The sequence below is a fragment of the Scophthalmus maximus genome, chromosome 3 (genome assembly GCF_022379125.1).
Source record: "Scophthalmus maximus strain ysfricsl-2021 chromosome 3, ASM2237912v1, whole genome shotgun sequence".
Classification (NCBI taxonomy): Eukaryota; Metazoa; Chordata; class Actinopteri; order Pleuronectiformes; family Scophthalmidae; genus Scophthalmus; species Scophthalmus maximus.
In genome coordinates this window covers 5,354,767-5,370,391 of record NC_061517.1, presented here as the reverse complement: position 1 = coordinate 5,370,391, position 15,625 = coordinate 5,354,767, and the positions used below count along the sequence as shown (strand labels likewise).

General features: G+C 45.2%; 3 protein-coding genes and 1 pseudogene across 3 annotated transcripts; 3 read left to right on the top strand and 1 right to left on the bottom strand.

Annotated features, from left to right (window-relative positions):
* Window positions 1-1,626: 1,626 nt before the first annotated feature.
* On the top strand, window positions 1,627-4,422 carry LOC118317382 (tubulin alpha chain). Its single transcript, XM_035646022.2, has 4 exons — window positions 1,627-1,777; window positions 2,507-2,729; window positions 2,826-2,974; window positions 3,077-4,422. Exons 1-4 carry the CDS (start codon window positions 1,775-1,777, stop codon window positions 4,055-4,057), a joined length of 1,356 nt encoding a protein of 451 aa, XP_035501915.1. The 5' UTR covers window positions 1,627-1,774; the 3' UTR covers window positions 4,058-4,422.
* A 719-nt stretch (window positions 4,423-5,141) lies between these two features.
* Window positions 5,142-8,419, top strand: LOC118317380 (tubulin alpha chain). The gene is made up of 4 exons (XM_035646019.2): window positions 5,142-5,290; window positions 6,721-6,943; window positions 7,043-7,191; window positions 7,307-8,419. Exons 1-4 carry the CDS (start codon window positions 5,288-5,290, stop codon window positions 8,285-8,287), a joined length of 1,356 nt encoding a protein of 451 aa, XP_035501912.1. The 5' UTR covers window positions 5,142-5,287; the 3' UTR covers window positions 8,288-8,419.
* Window positions 8,420-10,908: 2,489 nt separating this feature from the next.
* On the bottom strand, window positions 10,909-13,308 carry LOC118317381 (tubulin alpha-1B chain-like). Its single transcript, XM_035646020.2, has 4 exons — window positions 13,177-13,308; window positions 12,374-12,596; window positions 12,133-12,281; window positions 10,909-12,019 (listed from the first exon to the last, which is right to left on the bottom strand). The coding sequence occupies exons 1-4, from the start codon at window positions 13,177-13,179 to the stop codon at window positions 11,039-11,041; spliced, it is 1,356 nt and encodes a 451-aa protein (XP_035501913.1). The 5' UTR covers window positions 13,180-13,308; the 3' UTR covers window positions 10,909-11,038.
* LOC118317395 lies at window positions 12,013-15,624 on the top strand (annotated as a pseudogene).
* Window position 15,625: the final 1 nt, after the last annotated feature.

The window sequence follows — 15,625 nt, the reverse complement described above, 5'->3', positions numbered from 1 at the left end:
ATTTATGGTCTTTCTCACTGAAAGATAATTGTTTGAGGCGGACACCGACAGAGCTGTTACGCACATCCAGTTACATTGCTGCCTCCGGAGAGAGTGCGCTTTTAACTGCAACCGCCTCCACGAATGTACAAACAAAAAGGGCAGATAGACCAGCGTCGATGCCACGCATCCTGTGTCACAGAGGCCACACCCCATCGTCCTCGTGACGTCGTATTTTATTTCACCCTATGTATAGATGCGGCACGCGGGACATCAGGGTGACAGATTTTGGGAAATAGGTGGTTGGGGCGCCCCACGTCCCCCCCACAGAGGCAGCTGCAGAGCAGCCCATTAATGCTGCTATTTAAGCTGGGCCACGTGACCACCAGATGGAGGCGGTCTATGTGGATACCCGCCGGTGTCCAGGCAACTCAGTTATTCATTTCCTAGCAACCGTTTAATCTTGGGAGGAGGGCTGGGGGTTGGGCGACTCCGTGGCTGTCAGTGGCCTACATGCCCCTCAGATGTAGTTTGACCTATATTTTATCCAGAGAAGACAACAAAGTGAAATCAGAATACTGGAATATATTATAGACTACTAGGATACTACTGCTACCCAGTCCACAGCCACCCATGTAAACACACAGCGTCTGCTCAATGATACAGAGAATGCTTGATAAACAGCTGAAATAGCAAAAACAAACAATCTAATATCAAAGTTTGAATGGACTTTTTTTATTTAAAATTGTAACACCATCTGAATCTGAATATAGGCTTTAGGTGGATTATGACATTAAGCATTAAGCTACATGTAAATATTTCTTGATATTGTTTTCATGCAGCATGATGCTGCATAACAAAATATGCCAATCCTTGTGGAAGATGCGTATAATTCAATTAGAGCTGCGACAGTTAATCGATTAGTAATCGGCTACTGAATTAATCGCCAACTATTTTGATAATTGATTAATCGGTTCAAGTAGTTTTTAGGGGGGGGGAAGTGAAAATTAAATGTTTCAGCTTCTTAAATGTGAATATTTTATGGTTTCTTTGCTCTTCTGTGACAGTAAACTTAATATCTTTGATGTGGGGATGAAAACAAAACTTCATCTTGGGGGTATGGGAAACACATTCGACATCGTTCACCGTTTTATGGACCGAACAACTAATGGATTAATTGAGAAAATAATCGACAGATTAATCGATTATGTGAATAATCGCAAATTGAAGCTCTGAATTCAACAGCGTTAGGGACATTCATGAGTTTGAAATTCAGGCAAATATTTACAGACGATGCCAAAAATCTATTTGACTACAATTATCACTGTGCTCTTATCATATGGCATCAGTTCTAATCTGCTCTGTCCGGTTCTATTACTCGAGCTGTTTCAGGTGTCAGAGTGTTTCATGTGGAGGTGACCACAGGCTGGTGGCTTCGTGGCAGACTGGGCCTGAGCAGGTGCCAACACGCCGGGAATTACGCAGCATTTTCCCTCACAATAAGGAAGGCCATTCTCGCAGCACAATAACGGGATGTGCCGGGGACTCGGGTGGGGTCTGGGGGGCGGTGCTTGCGGCGAGACGGCCGCTCGTCCAATAGAAAGCCGCGGACAGCGCCGGGACGTCGGACTGACAGGGAACCGACCAATAGCGGCACAGCAGCCGCCGGCGCCGGCGCGCCACTTGCATATAAACCGCTGTCCATCCTCATGTGCGCCATTATCTCTTACATCGACCCCATAAGCGTCGAAGTGTAAGAGCCCCCCTGTCGAGGAGCTGCTTCAAACAAGACAAAATGGTAATGAAACTTTTCAAAACTTTGACAGAGAGACATATTGGAGGTGCTCCATTTTGCTTGGGATGTGACATGTGTGTGTGTGTGTGTGTGTGAGGAGGGAACCTTAACATTGATGGACAGGTGGAAGTAAGAGAGAAGGATAAAAAAACACCACTTCATCTCAACAGGTTTTGAATAAGTAGATATTAATGTTAAATGTGGCGGTGATCTGAGGTCTGCTGCGGGGACGAGGTCTTGCGGGTTTAGGGTGATGAATGTGTGTCTGGCAGACTGAACAAAGGAGGTTTTCAGGAGCAGATCGTTGTGTGGACAGAATTAATAATGTGGGCTCTGGTCCAAACCGGCGACTCTGCGGTATTTCGTTCCCTGAAGACCCCTGGTGCGGTGTGACTAGGCCACGGTCATCACTCCTCCTGACAGGGACCTGCACTGTAGATCTTAATCCAATACCATCAGTGCAGAGGGGCTGCGTATAAGCGATGTGTTGTCTCCGAGTGCCTCACGCCCATCAGATAAACTAAGGATTACATGCACTGTCAGCATGTGGCACCAGGCATTAAAAATGCATGCTGGTAAATGGACACTGCTGAGTTGTCTCCCGATGGTCCAGAGGGAGCAGCGTCCTCTGTGGCTTTGAGATGACATTCTCACGATTAACACAAAAAAGCAGAGTTAATTATTGATGTAGGAGACATTTTCTCACAATTAACTTCCTTTTTTTATCCACAGCGCGAGTGCATCTCCATCCACGTTGGTCAGGCTGGCGTCCAGATCGGCAACGCCTGCTGGGAGCTTTACTGCCTGGAACATGGGATCCAGCCGGACGGACAGATGCCCAGTGACAAGACCATTGGAGGAGGAGACGACTCCTTCAACACCTTCTTCAGTGAGACCGGAGCCGGAAAGCACGTCCCCAGGGCCGTTTTTGTCGACCTGGAGCCCACTGTCATCGGTCAGTGTCATGGCCTAAAACACATTCAGGCAAATTTGAGTGACGTGTGAAAATGTTTCACAGCAACTCATTCGATATCTGTTTTTGTCTCTTCAGATGAGGTGCGCACTGGAACCTACCGCCAGCTGTTCCATCCTGAGCAGCTGATCACTGGTAAGGAGGATGCTGCCAACAACTACGCCCGTGGACACTACACCATCGGCAAAGAGATCATCGACCTGGTGCTGGACAGGATCCGCAAACTGGTGGGTAACTTAATATCAGGAGCAGCTCAGTTTCCTAATTTTGGCACAAAAAAATCAAACTAAATCATAATATTTGATCACGGTCTCCCTCTCTGTTTTCAGGCCGACCAGTGCACTGGCCTTCAGGGCTTCCTGGTTTTCCACAGCTTCGGAGGTGGCACCGGCTCTGGTTTCACCTCCCTGCTGATGGAGCGTCTGTCTGTGGACTATGGCAAGAAGTCCAAGCTGGAGTTCTCCATCTACCCAGCTCCCCAGGTGTCCACCGCTGTGGTGGAGCCCTACAACTCCATCCTCACCACCCACACCACCCTAGAGCACTCCGACTGTGCATTCATGGTGGACAACGAGGCCATCTACGATATCTGCCGTAGGAACCTCGATATCGAGCGTCCTACCTACACCAACCTGAACAGGCTAATTGGTCAGATTGTGTCCTCCATCACTGCCTCCCTCCGATTCGATGGTGCCCTCAATGTTGATCTGACAGAGTTCCAGACCAACTTGGTGCCATATCCCCGTATCCACTTCCCTCTGGCCACCTACGCCCCCGTCATCTCAGCTGAGAAGGCGTACCACGAGCAGCTCTCGGTGTCTGAGATCACAAACGCCTGCTTCGAGCCGGCCAATCAGATGGTGAAATGTGACCCCCGCCACGGTAAATACATGGCCTGCTGCCTGCTGTACCGTGGTGACGTGGTGCCCAAAGACGTCAACGCTGCCATCGCCACCATCAAAACCAAGCGCTCCATCCAGTTCGTGGACTGGTGTCCCACTGGTTTCAAGGTCGGCATCAACTACCAGCCACCCACTGTAGTTCCTGGTGGAGACCTGGCCAAGGTGCAGAGGGCCGTGTGCATGCTGAGCAACACCACTGCTATCGCAGAGGCCTGGGCTCGGCTCGACCACAAGTTTGACCTGATGTACGCCAAGCGCGCCTTCGTTCACTGGTACGTGGGTGAGGGTATGGAGGAGGGAGAGTTCTCCGAGGCCAGGGAGGACATGGCAGCTCTGGAGAAGGATTATGAGGAGGTCGGAGTCGACTCCGTTGAGGGTGAGGGAGAGGAGGAAGGAGAAGAGTATTAAGGAATATGAAGGCATTAGTTTAACAGGAAAATATTCTATTCCATTCATTCTTTAAATACATTCCAAAATGAAATGTTGGTGAAATAGTTCGGCGTTCAAAAACAACACTCCAGAACTACCAGGCATTACCAGGTTGTATGTTAGACTTAAGGCGGAGTTTACTCTACGCAGGGTGAGAAAGAGGAGCATTAAAAGGGACATAAAGCACTTGTGAAACAGGAAACAATTGCTCACGATTTGTTCTCGAGGGCATTTAAAATGAAATGTTTTATCATTAATGCATTCAGACCATGAAATAATAAAGCAAATATCTTTTTGGCTCTGTGTACTGTATGTACTGGTTTGAATAAATTTCCTGTACCATGTGAAGGTGACTGTGTTGTTTTTTTTGTATGTATTTTGAATGAAAATGAAAAATAACCAGCAGTCAGGAGTGATCTGTTTTAAACCCTGCAGCATCTGATGTAATCAAATCAGGAAACTGCAGAGTTATGAGTTTGGGAAATCACCAAACATGCATTACAAGTTTTGGAGTATTGTACACATATACACCGCAATACCCAAAGATTTTTCTACATCCTATACTTTCACCCATTTTATATATGAGTTATAGTTTGCAATCAAAACTACAGTGAATATGTTGAGCTTTAACTTGCATCAATAGATTTACAGTTTTTTTTATTTGATTTATAAAGAAAACTGCTGTTGTAGAGTTGTGAGATTCTGACTTGTTTCAATTATTCAAGTCAATATGCGAACTGAGAAGTATTAAGTTACACATTATTAGCTTTTATATATCTTCAGAAGTCATAACATTATCCAAGAGACATGCGAGGAAAAATTGATCTAGCATAGAATTTGATTTCTAACTCGTCACAACGAATGAAGGAAGCACATCTTGATAAGTGGGGACACCTGGTGGTGGGAGAGGGGGGCCGACGCCTCAACCCTTCTTGTGATTCCAAGTAAAATGGATGGCAATTGAAAACGTGCGCCAAGATTGGCCATCCCAGAGAAACGCCCTTCCCTCTGAACCAATGGAAAGCGTCGAAACGTCAGACGGGCAGGGCGCGGACCAATAGCAGCGCAGCAGCCGCCGGCGACGAGGATTCACTTGCTTATAAACCTCTGTCCATCCTCTAGCGCCATTCCATCTTACATCGACCCCATAAACGTCGAACTGTAAGACTTCACGTCGAGGAGCTTATTCAACCCTACAAGAACAACAAAATGGTAAGAAACCTTATGTATACATATATATTACATATAACCATGACATACAGTGATGCGATTTGTGGGTGTGAGGGGGGAATGAGGAGGGTAACATCAACGGGGTAATTGGTAATAGGCCTAAGAGCGAAGGATTATAAAACGCTTTTTATTTTGATCTAAAAAGAAGTAGCGATTTTAAACGAGCTAATATTAATGTTAAATGAGGCAGTGATGGGCGGGTTGGTGCGGGGGGCGCGGTCTTGCGGGCCTCGGGATGGATGCGTGCGGCGGGCAGGCTGAACAAAGGAGGGTTTTCAGGACCAGGGACAGAATTAGTGATTTGGGCTCCGGTCCAACCGGCGGTGACTCTGCGGCATTTCGTACCCTTTAGTCCCCGGTGTGACTTACACTGCCGGTCCTCTCTCCTCCCGACAGCGCTGCCCTGGGCATTTTTAATTCAATACTACACATCGATGAGGCTGCGTGTGTGCGGTGGAATACCTCCACACCCAGAGGAACCACGTCCCCGGGGAGAACTGATTTGCCGCACGTTCGGCATGGCACGATCTATTAAAAAATAAATGTCAGTGTAAGGCAGAGGGTTCTCTTCACCATCATCTTACATTGGGACTGCAGGTAAAAGAAGAGCACGGGGCGGGCACCGTTTGGTCCCCCCACCCCCCACCACATCGTTTGTCGTATCACTCCGCCAATCATAAACGTCACTCATTTTATATGCACGAAAGGTGCGCCACATGATATAGTTCCAGATCGGAATTAAGGCTCAGAATACCATATATATATATATATATATATATATATATATATATAAATATAAAAAACTGTATTTATATATAAACTGCATTCCATCACACTAAAATATGTAAATTCTCAAAACATAAAAAGGGAAAGAAATAAGGTGATCTGCTACAAAATCAAATATATATATATATATATATATATATATATATATATATATATAAATAAAAAAATGATACGAACAGATTAGCATTATTAGTAGAGGAGCTTTGAGATGACACTCTTAACACGAATTTCAACAAACGTTATCCGTTGCAGTAGTGAAGGGCTTGTCCACGGCAGCGCAGTTCCAGGCAGAACGCAATGCACCAATCAGAAGTCGAGGCTGATGGAGACTTAGCACAGTTAACCAGTCTGCTGCCAGTTATTGATTGGCTATTTCTAATTAAATAGGATTTCCATGGCCAAATAAAAAACAATAAAATTGAAATAGAATTTTTTTTTTTTTTTTAAACTGTTGAGATGATTATTTATGTAACATTAAAGAGACATTTTTTCCACAATATTTTCGAAACTTGATTTGGACTTTTAATTTTTTTGGGATAATCAAAAGGCAAATAACATTATGAATACGAAATTATGAATGAAAGCATTCAGGATTATAATCTCATTTTGTTTTTATCTTTCCACAGCGTGAGTGCATCTCCATCCATGTTGGTCAGGCCGGCGTCCAGATTGGCAACGCCTGCTGGGAGCTTTACTGCCTGGAACATGGGATCCAGCCGGACGGACAGATGCCCAGTGACAAGACCATTGGAGGAGGAGACGACTCCTTCAACACCTTCTTCAGTGAGACCGGAGCCGGAAAGCACGTCCCCAGGGCCGTTTTTGTCGACCTGGAGCCCACTGTCATCGGTCAGTGTCATAGCCTGAGAATACATTTAGGCAAGTTAAAGTAACTTATGTGAAAATAGTTCACAGCAACTGATCCGATATCTGTTTTTGTCTCTTCAGATGAGGTGCGCACTGGAACCTACCGCCAGCTGTTCCACCCTGAGCAGCTGATCACTGGTAAGGAGGATGCTGCCAACAACTACGCCCGTGGACACTACACCATCGGCAAAGAGATCATCGACCAGGTGCTGGACAGGATCCGCAAACTGGTGGGTAACTTATTATCAGGAGCAGCTCAGTTTCCTAATTTTGAATAAAAATTACAAACTAAATCATAATACTGTCTCCCATATATTTGATCACTGTCTCCCTCTCTGTCTTCAGGCCGACCAGTGCACTGGCCTTCAGGGCTTCCTGGTTTTCCACAGCTTCGGAGGTGGCACCGGCTCTGGTTTCACCTCCCTGCTGATGGAGCGTCTGTCTGTGGACTATGGCAAGAAGTCCAAGCTGGAGTTCTCCATCTACCCAGCTCCCCAGGTGTCCACCGCTGTGGTGGAGCCCTACAACTCCATCCTCACCACCCACACCACCCTGGAGCACTCCGACTGTGCATTCATGGTCGATAACGAGGCCATCTATGATATCTGCCGTAGGAACCTCGATATCGAGCGTCCTAGCTACACCAACCTGAACAGGTTGATCAGTCAGATCGTGTCCTCCATCACTGCCTCCCTCCGATTCGATGGTGCCCTCAATGTTGATCTGACAGAGTTCCAGACCAACTTGGTGCCATATCCCCGTATCCACTTCCCTCTGGCCACCTACGCCCCTGTCATCTCAGCTGAGAAGGCGTACCACGAGCAGCTCACAGTGTCTGAGATCACAAACGCCTGCTTCGAGCCGGCCAATCAGATGGTGAAATGTGACCCTCGCCACGGTAAATACATGGCCTGCTGCCTGCTGTTCCGTGGTGACGTGGTGCCCAAAGACGTCAACGCTGCCATCGCCACCATTAAAACCAAGCGCACCATCCAGTTCGTGGACTGGTGTCCCACTGGTTTCAAGGTCGGCATCAACTACCAGCCGCCCACTGTAGTTCCTGGTGGAGACCTGGCCAAGGTGCAGAGGGCCGTGTGCATGCTGAGCAACACCACTGCTATCGCAGAGGCCTGGGCTCGGCTCGACCACAAGTTTGACCTGATGTACGCCAAGCGCGCCTTCGTTCACTGGTACGTGGGTGAGGGTATGGAGGAGGGAGAGTTCTCTGAGGCCAGAGAAGACATGGCAGCTCTGGAGAAGGATTATGAGGAGGTCGGAGTCGACTCCGTTGAGGGTGAGGGAGAGGAGGAAGGAGAGGAGTATTAAAAAGGAAACAAGGCATTAGTTGAAACTTGAAAGCATTCCACACAGAAATGTTTGTCTCTCGATTTACCAGTTTGGCTGCTCACTTCAATATGTAAAATTTGGCTCTGTTCTAAATAAAGTTCCTGTGTCGTGTGAAGTTGTTTGTCTCGTTTATTCAACTATAATATATTGTGTATAGACGAGGAAGCAGAGTAATATTAAAGCAATATGAAGGCATTGGTTGAACAGGAAATAATCAATTCCATTTTTACTTCAAAATATTACAAAATGAAATGATAATGTAATATTTTGGCAGTTCAGAACGTAACGTCCACAAAACAACAAATGGTAAAAAAAATAAAAAAAATTAACAAACAACAAAAACGACAGTAGTATATCTACGAGAGGGAAGGTCCAGTGTACCCTATGTTTAGGGAGATAGGAAAAGGAAGAATTGAAGCACCTTTCCTTAGCATTCAAAGAATTCAAACAGCTCTCACTATGGCTGCTGATGACAGGGGCGGCCCGTGGAAGAGGCGACACACAGGCGGTCGCCTAGGGCGTAAAAGGCCAGGGGTGGGCGCCGCAAGAGAGGGTTGCTGTTGTTGTTTTTTTCCGCAAGTGCGTTCGCTATTGACGACAAGAGAATTGTGTAATATGCCAGTAACTCGTTTCAATATTAATCATTGTTACATTAACAACATTATCAACCAAAAACAGACTTCATGTCAGGGGTGCACCTTGACTGCTCCTATTCTGTCTATTGGTTCTGACTGCTCGTCGCCAGATTGTTCCGTCGTGACCGTGGTGAAACACTCGGCCAGTTTATTCCATGACTTTGTTTGGATCTTGTTCTGAAGTTTTTTTCCCAAAGCTCCTGCTTCTCTGCCTGCCTGCTCAACGTCGCCACCCTCAATCCTCACCCCCTCTCCCCTGAAAGACGATTAAATCTGGTAAAACTTTCATCGAGTCTGGTCGTAGCTCAGACCTTCAACACTTCTAATTACAAAAATTGACATACTGCGCCCCCTGAACTGTCAGTCACGAGTTGACAACAAGTAGCAAGTAACCAATGCATGTACATTACGGAATGGAAAAGGATGACATTATTATCGTTAACAGTTCCTCAAATGTTTCCTAAATGGTTACCTATCGCTATCGTGTTCGATGGTTGCGGCGATGAAGTACTTCCGGGTCATTTCACTCAGTTGGGAACCCTCCCCTATGCTAAATTGACAATTCGGCCGCGCCCCAAGTCCCGGCTGGTTTCATCAGGCAGACGAAATGACGTCTGCAGGCCAACGGCAGGGGGCGCTAATGCAATAATTGATTTGCTAAACCGAAACTAACGCGAAGAAGAAGAAGAGTGCACACATAGCTCCGTGTTGGCTAGTAAAAAAAGCGTAAAAACAAAGGAGGCCTGCGAAAAGTTAAAAGAGAGAAACATGCTAAGTCCTTAGAGACGGACGCTAAGAAATGTAAAAAAAAATAATAATACAGGTAAACACCTTGAGCCTGAACACTCTGATGAGGGAGAGCCAGCAGAAGGAGTTGCTCTTCCTGAGCACATGTTCCACTTCCTGGTAAGTAGCCTGGCGGGGACACAACTACACCACGTTGCCGATGTGAGATACTGTCAGGACAAGCTAGTGGCTGTTTGTGCCCATTCTAGTGGTGGTGGGGCCTATTTGGGGGTAAAAGTCCAGGACCGTTTGTTTTTAGTCCCTACAGGTGCATACAGGGGTGTAGCACCAACGTCTGGGCTCTGCTGCCCCCCCGCAGCTATAATGCGGATTCATTTATGATACTGTGTGTGTGTGTGTTCTAATAGTAACTAGCTAGCTAACTCTTACTGTATTCAGATAATAAAAGCCCGAGAGATCGACACAGCTGCTATTGCTGTGTCGATCTCAGCTAGGTAGCTGCTAGCTAGCTGTCGTAGTGGGAGTTTGCTAATAGCTAGCCACCTTTCTTTTGAAAGCTGCTAGCTTATTGCTAATACATTTCTTTTGAAATAATGAAAAATAAAAATAAATTCAATTTCCCTTGGTTTGTTTTTAATCTCTCCTTTTCTCGTTGAAAAACACATTTTGGGAATGTTGAACTCGCATCGTAGTACAGGCCCCTGCTCAGTGTGATTGGTCAAAGGGCCAACGGTCATGTGTGCTCTTTTACTATTGGTCGTCGCTTCTTTGAAACGTCACCAACTCCACAGGAAAGTAAAGTAATCCAATCATGGATTTATTTTATGTTGTTCCCCTTTGACTTTTCGACTATATCACTGAATGCATGCATTTTTATATTGTCACAACTGTTGCTGTTGTTGACGACAGTTTGACATAAAGAGTTCTGTTTTTTTAAACAGTCATGGATGTCAGAGATGATGCGTTCATAGGTTTCACAAATCACGTTTCATCCACACAAATGAGGAATAAGGTGTATAAGGAAAGTGACCTCAAATGACTTCTGCTTGGCATTATATGTAAAATACACAAACCAAAAATATATATTAAAAATTAATTTGGAATTGATTATTTCCTGTTAGACCAATGCCTTCATATTGCTTAAATATTCCCTGCTTCCTCCTCTATTAGTTAACATACACAATATATTTAAGTTGAATTAATGAGAAAAAAAACAACTTCACATGTCACAGGAAGTTTATTTAGAACAGCCAAATTGGTAAATCGATAGACCAACATTTCTGTCGAATTGCTTTCAAGAAGACATTGCAATCAATTATTTTCTGTTTTAACTAATGCCTTGTGTTTTTTAATACTCTTCTCCTTCCTCCTCTCCTCCATCGTCAACAGAGTCCATTCCGACCTCCTCGTAATCCTTCTCCAGAGCTGCCATGTCTTCTCTGGCCTCGGAGAACTCTCCCTCCTCCATACCCTCACCCACATACCAGTGAACAAAGGCGCGCTTGGCGTACATCAGGTCAAACTTGTGGTCAAGTCGAGCCCAGGCCTCTGCAATAGCAGTGGTGTTGCTCAGCATGCACACGGCCCTCTGGACCTTGGCCAGGTCTCCACCAGGAACTACAGTGGGCGGCTGGTAGTTGATGCCAACCTTGAAACCAGTCGGACACCAGTCCACAAACTGGATGGTGCGCTTGGTTTTGATGGTGGCAATGGCAGAATTGACATCTTTGGGTACCACGTCACCACGGTACAGCAGGCAGCAGGCCATGTATTTACCGTGGCGAGGGTCACATTTCACCATCTGATTGGCTGGCTCAAAGCAGGCGTTTGTGATCTCAGCCACTGTGAGCTGCTCGTGGTACGCCTTCTCAGCTGAGATGACAGGGGCGTAGGTGGCCAGAGGGAAGTGGATACGGGGATATGGCACCAAGTTGGTCTGGAACTCTGTCAGATCAACATTGAGGGCACCATCGAATCGGAGGGAGGCAGTGATGGAGGACACAATCTGACTGATCAACCTGTTCAGGTTGGTGTAGCTAGGACGCTCGATATCAAGGTTCCTACGGCAGATATCGTAGATGGCCTCGTTGTCCACCATAAAGGCACAGTCGGAGTGCTCTAGGGTGGTGTGGGTGGCCAGGATGGAGTTATAGGGCTCCACTACTGCGGTGGACACCTGGGGAGCTGGGTAGATGGCGAACTCCAGCTTGGACTTCTTGCCGTAGTCCACAGACAGACGCTCCATCAGCAAGGAGGTGAAACCAGAGCCGGTGCCACCTCCGAAGCTGTGGAAAACCAGGAAGCCCTGAAGGCCAGTGCACTGGTCAGACTGAAGACAGAGAGGGAGACAGTGATCAAATATATGAGACAATGTTATGATTTAGATTGATATTCTGTGCCAAAATCAGGAAAATCAACAGATCCTGACATTAAGTTACACACCAGTTTGCGGATCCTGTCCAGCACCAGGTCAATGATCTCTTTGCCTATGGTGTAGTGTCCACGGGCGTAGTTGTTGGCAGCATCCTCCTTACCAGTGATCAGCTGCTCAGGGTGGAACAGCTGGCGATAGGTTCCAGTGCGTACTTCATCTGAAGAGACAAAAACAGACATTGAATCAGTTGCTTTGAAACACAAGTTTTTCCTAATTTTCCTCAATGTATTCTCAAGTTATGACACTAACCGATGACAGTGGGCTCCAGGTCGACAAAAACAGCTCTTGGAACATGTTTTCCAGCTCCAGTCTCAGTGAAGAAGGTGTTGAAGGAGTCGTCTCCTCCTCCTATAGTCTTGTCACTGGGCATCTGTCCATCTGGCTGGATCCCATGTTCCAGGCAGTAAAGCTCCCAGCATGCATTGCCAATCTGTACACCAGCCTGACCAATGTGGATGGAGATGCACTCACGCTGTGTAAAGAAAAGAAATTTCCTCTATCAATGTGCATTTATTTACTTTGCGGAGGAGATTTAAAAAGCTCAGCTTAGGTTAACTAACAAAAATTTGAAGCTAGTCATCACATATTGAGGACTGTTCCTGGAGCTATAGGTTTAGTTAGAAAAGCCTGTGGTTGCAGTTTCATCAAAGGCAAGCCCAATGGGTAAATCATCAAACAGGCCTTCCTCAGCTAAAAGACAGAAAATGACCAAAATGCCTAGAATGCTTTCAGATGATCCATCTTTGCCAGAGCAATTCTCAAACAGGCGTTAAAACAGGAATATTTCAGGCTGAAAGCACAATCGTTCAGTAACTGGGTTTGTCAGACAGGAAAAGCATAAAACTAGCAGCCGAGAATGATATGAATTTGTCTTTCTATTCTAATTACACTAAAATCATCTACAATTACAGTAAAAAAGACTTTTTTGCCGTTAAATTCTTTTTCAACTGTCCAACATTAGATTTTTTGCTTTGGATTAAAGCTAAAACGTGGACAGAGCCGTGAAATGAACATCTAATTGAAGGGGGACAAGAGCATATTTTCACACTAACCATGTTTACAGAAAATATGAAGCCAGGCAGAGCAAGATGAATGCCCTTTACTTATTGGTCAAAGTGAAACACTATGATAATTTTATATATTATTTATTTTTAATAATCTGACCCGGCCGAAACACAAAAGACCAGAGGCGTATACTACGAAGTAGGATTTGTGGTTGTCGAGGTAACTAAAGGTTTATCTCTGTTTTTTCCGTAAGAAGCTTGTTCACTATGATAACTTATGCTGAACGGCTAACCTGCAGGTTAAGATCAAGATAAAAGATCAAACCCAGTCACCAGTCCAAATACTGACCAATCAGATCACTGGAAAGTGATCATTCTACGGGATCCTGAATGGGACAAAGAGTTAAGAGTAAGGTGATGAATAATAAAGCACAGCAAATATTGAGCTCAACAGTGACAGCACAGTTATTAGTGAATTTCAGATTCTCTCTCACCATTGATGTTTCATAAAATCCTTTAAATAATTTTAAAGGTACAACTGTGTATGTAATTATTTTAAGAGTTATTTTACTCAACCCATAAACCATTGTGAATGCCTTTCCAACGACTTCCAACCAATCAGAGACATTGATGCTACACTTGGGATTGCGTGTAGTGTAGTTCTTCTCAATGATATCGCAAATACATATTTTTTTTGCTATCAAGGTTGATAGCGTACCGCCTTGTGGTATGTACGGGTGCAAATACCATCGTTTCACAACTTCATAGGTCATGGTAGACCTATGGATGGTAACGACATTATGGCATTATGGTAACATCAACGTTTCTGATTGGTTGGAAGTTGTTGGAAAGGCATTAGTTGACTACGGCAAGCTGGAGTTCTCCATCTACCCATCTCCCCAGGTTTCCACGGCTGTGGTGGAGCCCTTCAACTCCATCCTGACCACCCTAGAGCACTCTTACTGTGCCTTCATGGTGGATAACAAGGCCATCTATGATATCTGCCGTAGGAACCTCGATATCGAGTGTCCTACCAACACCAACCTGAACAGGTTGATCAGTCAGATCGTGTCCTCCATCACTGTCTCCCTCTGTTTCAATGGTGCCCTCAATATTGATCTGACAGTTCCAGACCAACTTGGTGCCATATCCCCGTATCCACTTCCCTTCGGCCCCCTACGCCCCTGTCATCTCGGCTGAGAAGGCGTACCACAAGCAGCTCACAGTGTCAGAGATCACAAACACCTGCTTTGAACCAGCCAATCAGATGGTGAAATGTGACCCCTGCCACAGCAAATGTGGTTCCCAAAGATGTCAATGCTGCCATTGCCTCCATCAAAATCAGACGCGCCATCCAGTTTGTTGACTGGTGTCCGACTGGTTTCAAGGTTTCACTGTAGTTCTTGCAGAGGTCCAGAGGGTCGTGTGCATGCTGAGCAACACCACTGCTTTTGCAGAGGCCTGGGCTCCACGTGACCATGAGTTTGACGTGATGTACGCCAAGCACGCCTTCGTTCACTGGTATGTGGGTGAGGGTATGGAGGAGGGTGAGTTCTCCGAGGCCAGAGAAGACAAGGCAACTCTGGACAAAGATTATGAGGAGTATGGGATTGATTCTTTTTTGGGTTATGGAGAGGGAGAGGAGTATTAATTGAAGGCATGAGTTTTCTTCTATTGTTCCGCAAATGTGCCTTAAAGAAAAGAAAGTAAATGTGAAACATTTTTTACACTAATGTTGAAGGAAAAATGTCCAAAGTGTAAATGTTAAAATTGTTGAATTTGTTTCAGTTTTACTGTTCAAAGTCAATGTTCATTGAATGCACTTGTTTGCGCTTTATTTCATTCATTTCAGAGCAGAGGGTCCTGCAAAACATTTTAAATGGAGCGTTGTTGATTGCTCTGTGCTTAAAATATCAAACTGTTTTAAATGGTTGTAACCAGAGATGCTTAATTCTAAACCGCTGCACCAGGGTAATTTTTTCCCACTTAAAAGAGTGAACATGCTTGGATTAGATGTAGCTGCTTTATTCAGTTTAGCCACTTGGCGGCAGTGGTGTTGAGCAGATGTTTAGACTCCACGCCACAGTAGTAAACGTTAAGTCAAATCATTGCAGGTTGACTCTATTCACTGCTAAATTGCTTTTACAACACTTCTTTTCCAGCACACAGTTTTTTCAGATAATTATTTACTAATTTGAGGTGTGGTAGTATTTTCTGTGAGAGCAGGACCAAGGCTTAACTAACTGCCCTGGTTAAAGAAAAATAGAATAGCTAGTGGTATTAACTGCCCAGCGGAGGGATGGTGGGGGTCTCCTGCTCACAGACAGGTGGTGTTTAAAAATACTTAGTGCTGCTGTTTCTATACTGGATTTTTTTTCTCTAGATAATGATCATTGCATGAATGTTGAAACTTGTTAAACCAATTTGGGAGCGGTGAGCAGATTTGAAAAAAATTCAAGTGTCCCGACTCACTCATTAAAATGAACACGTTCACAAG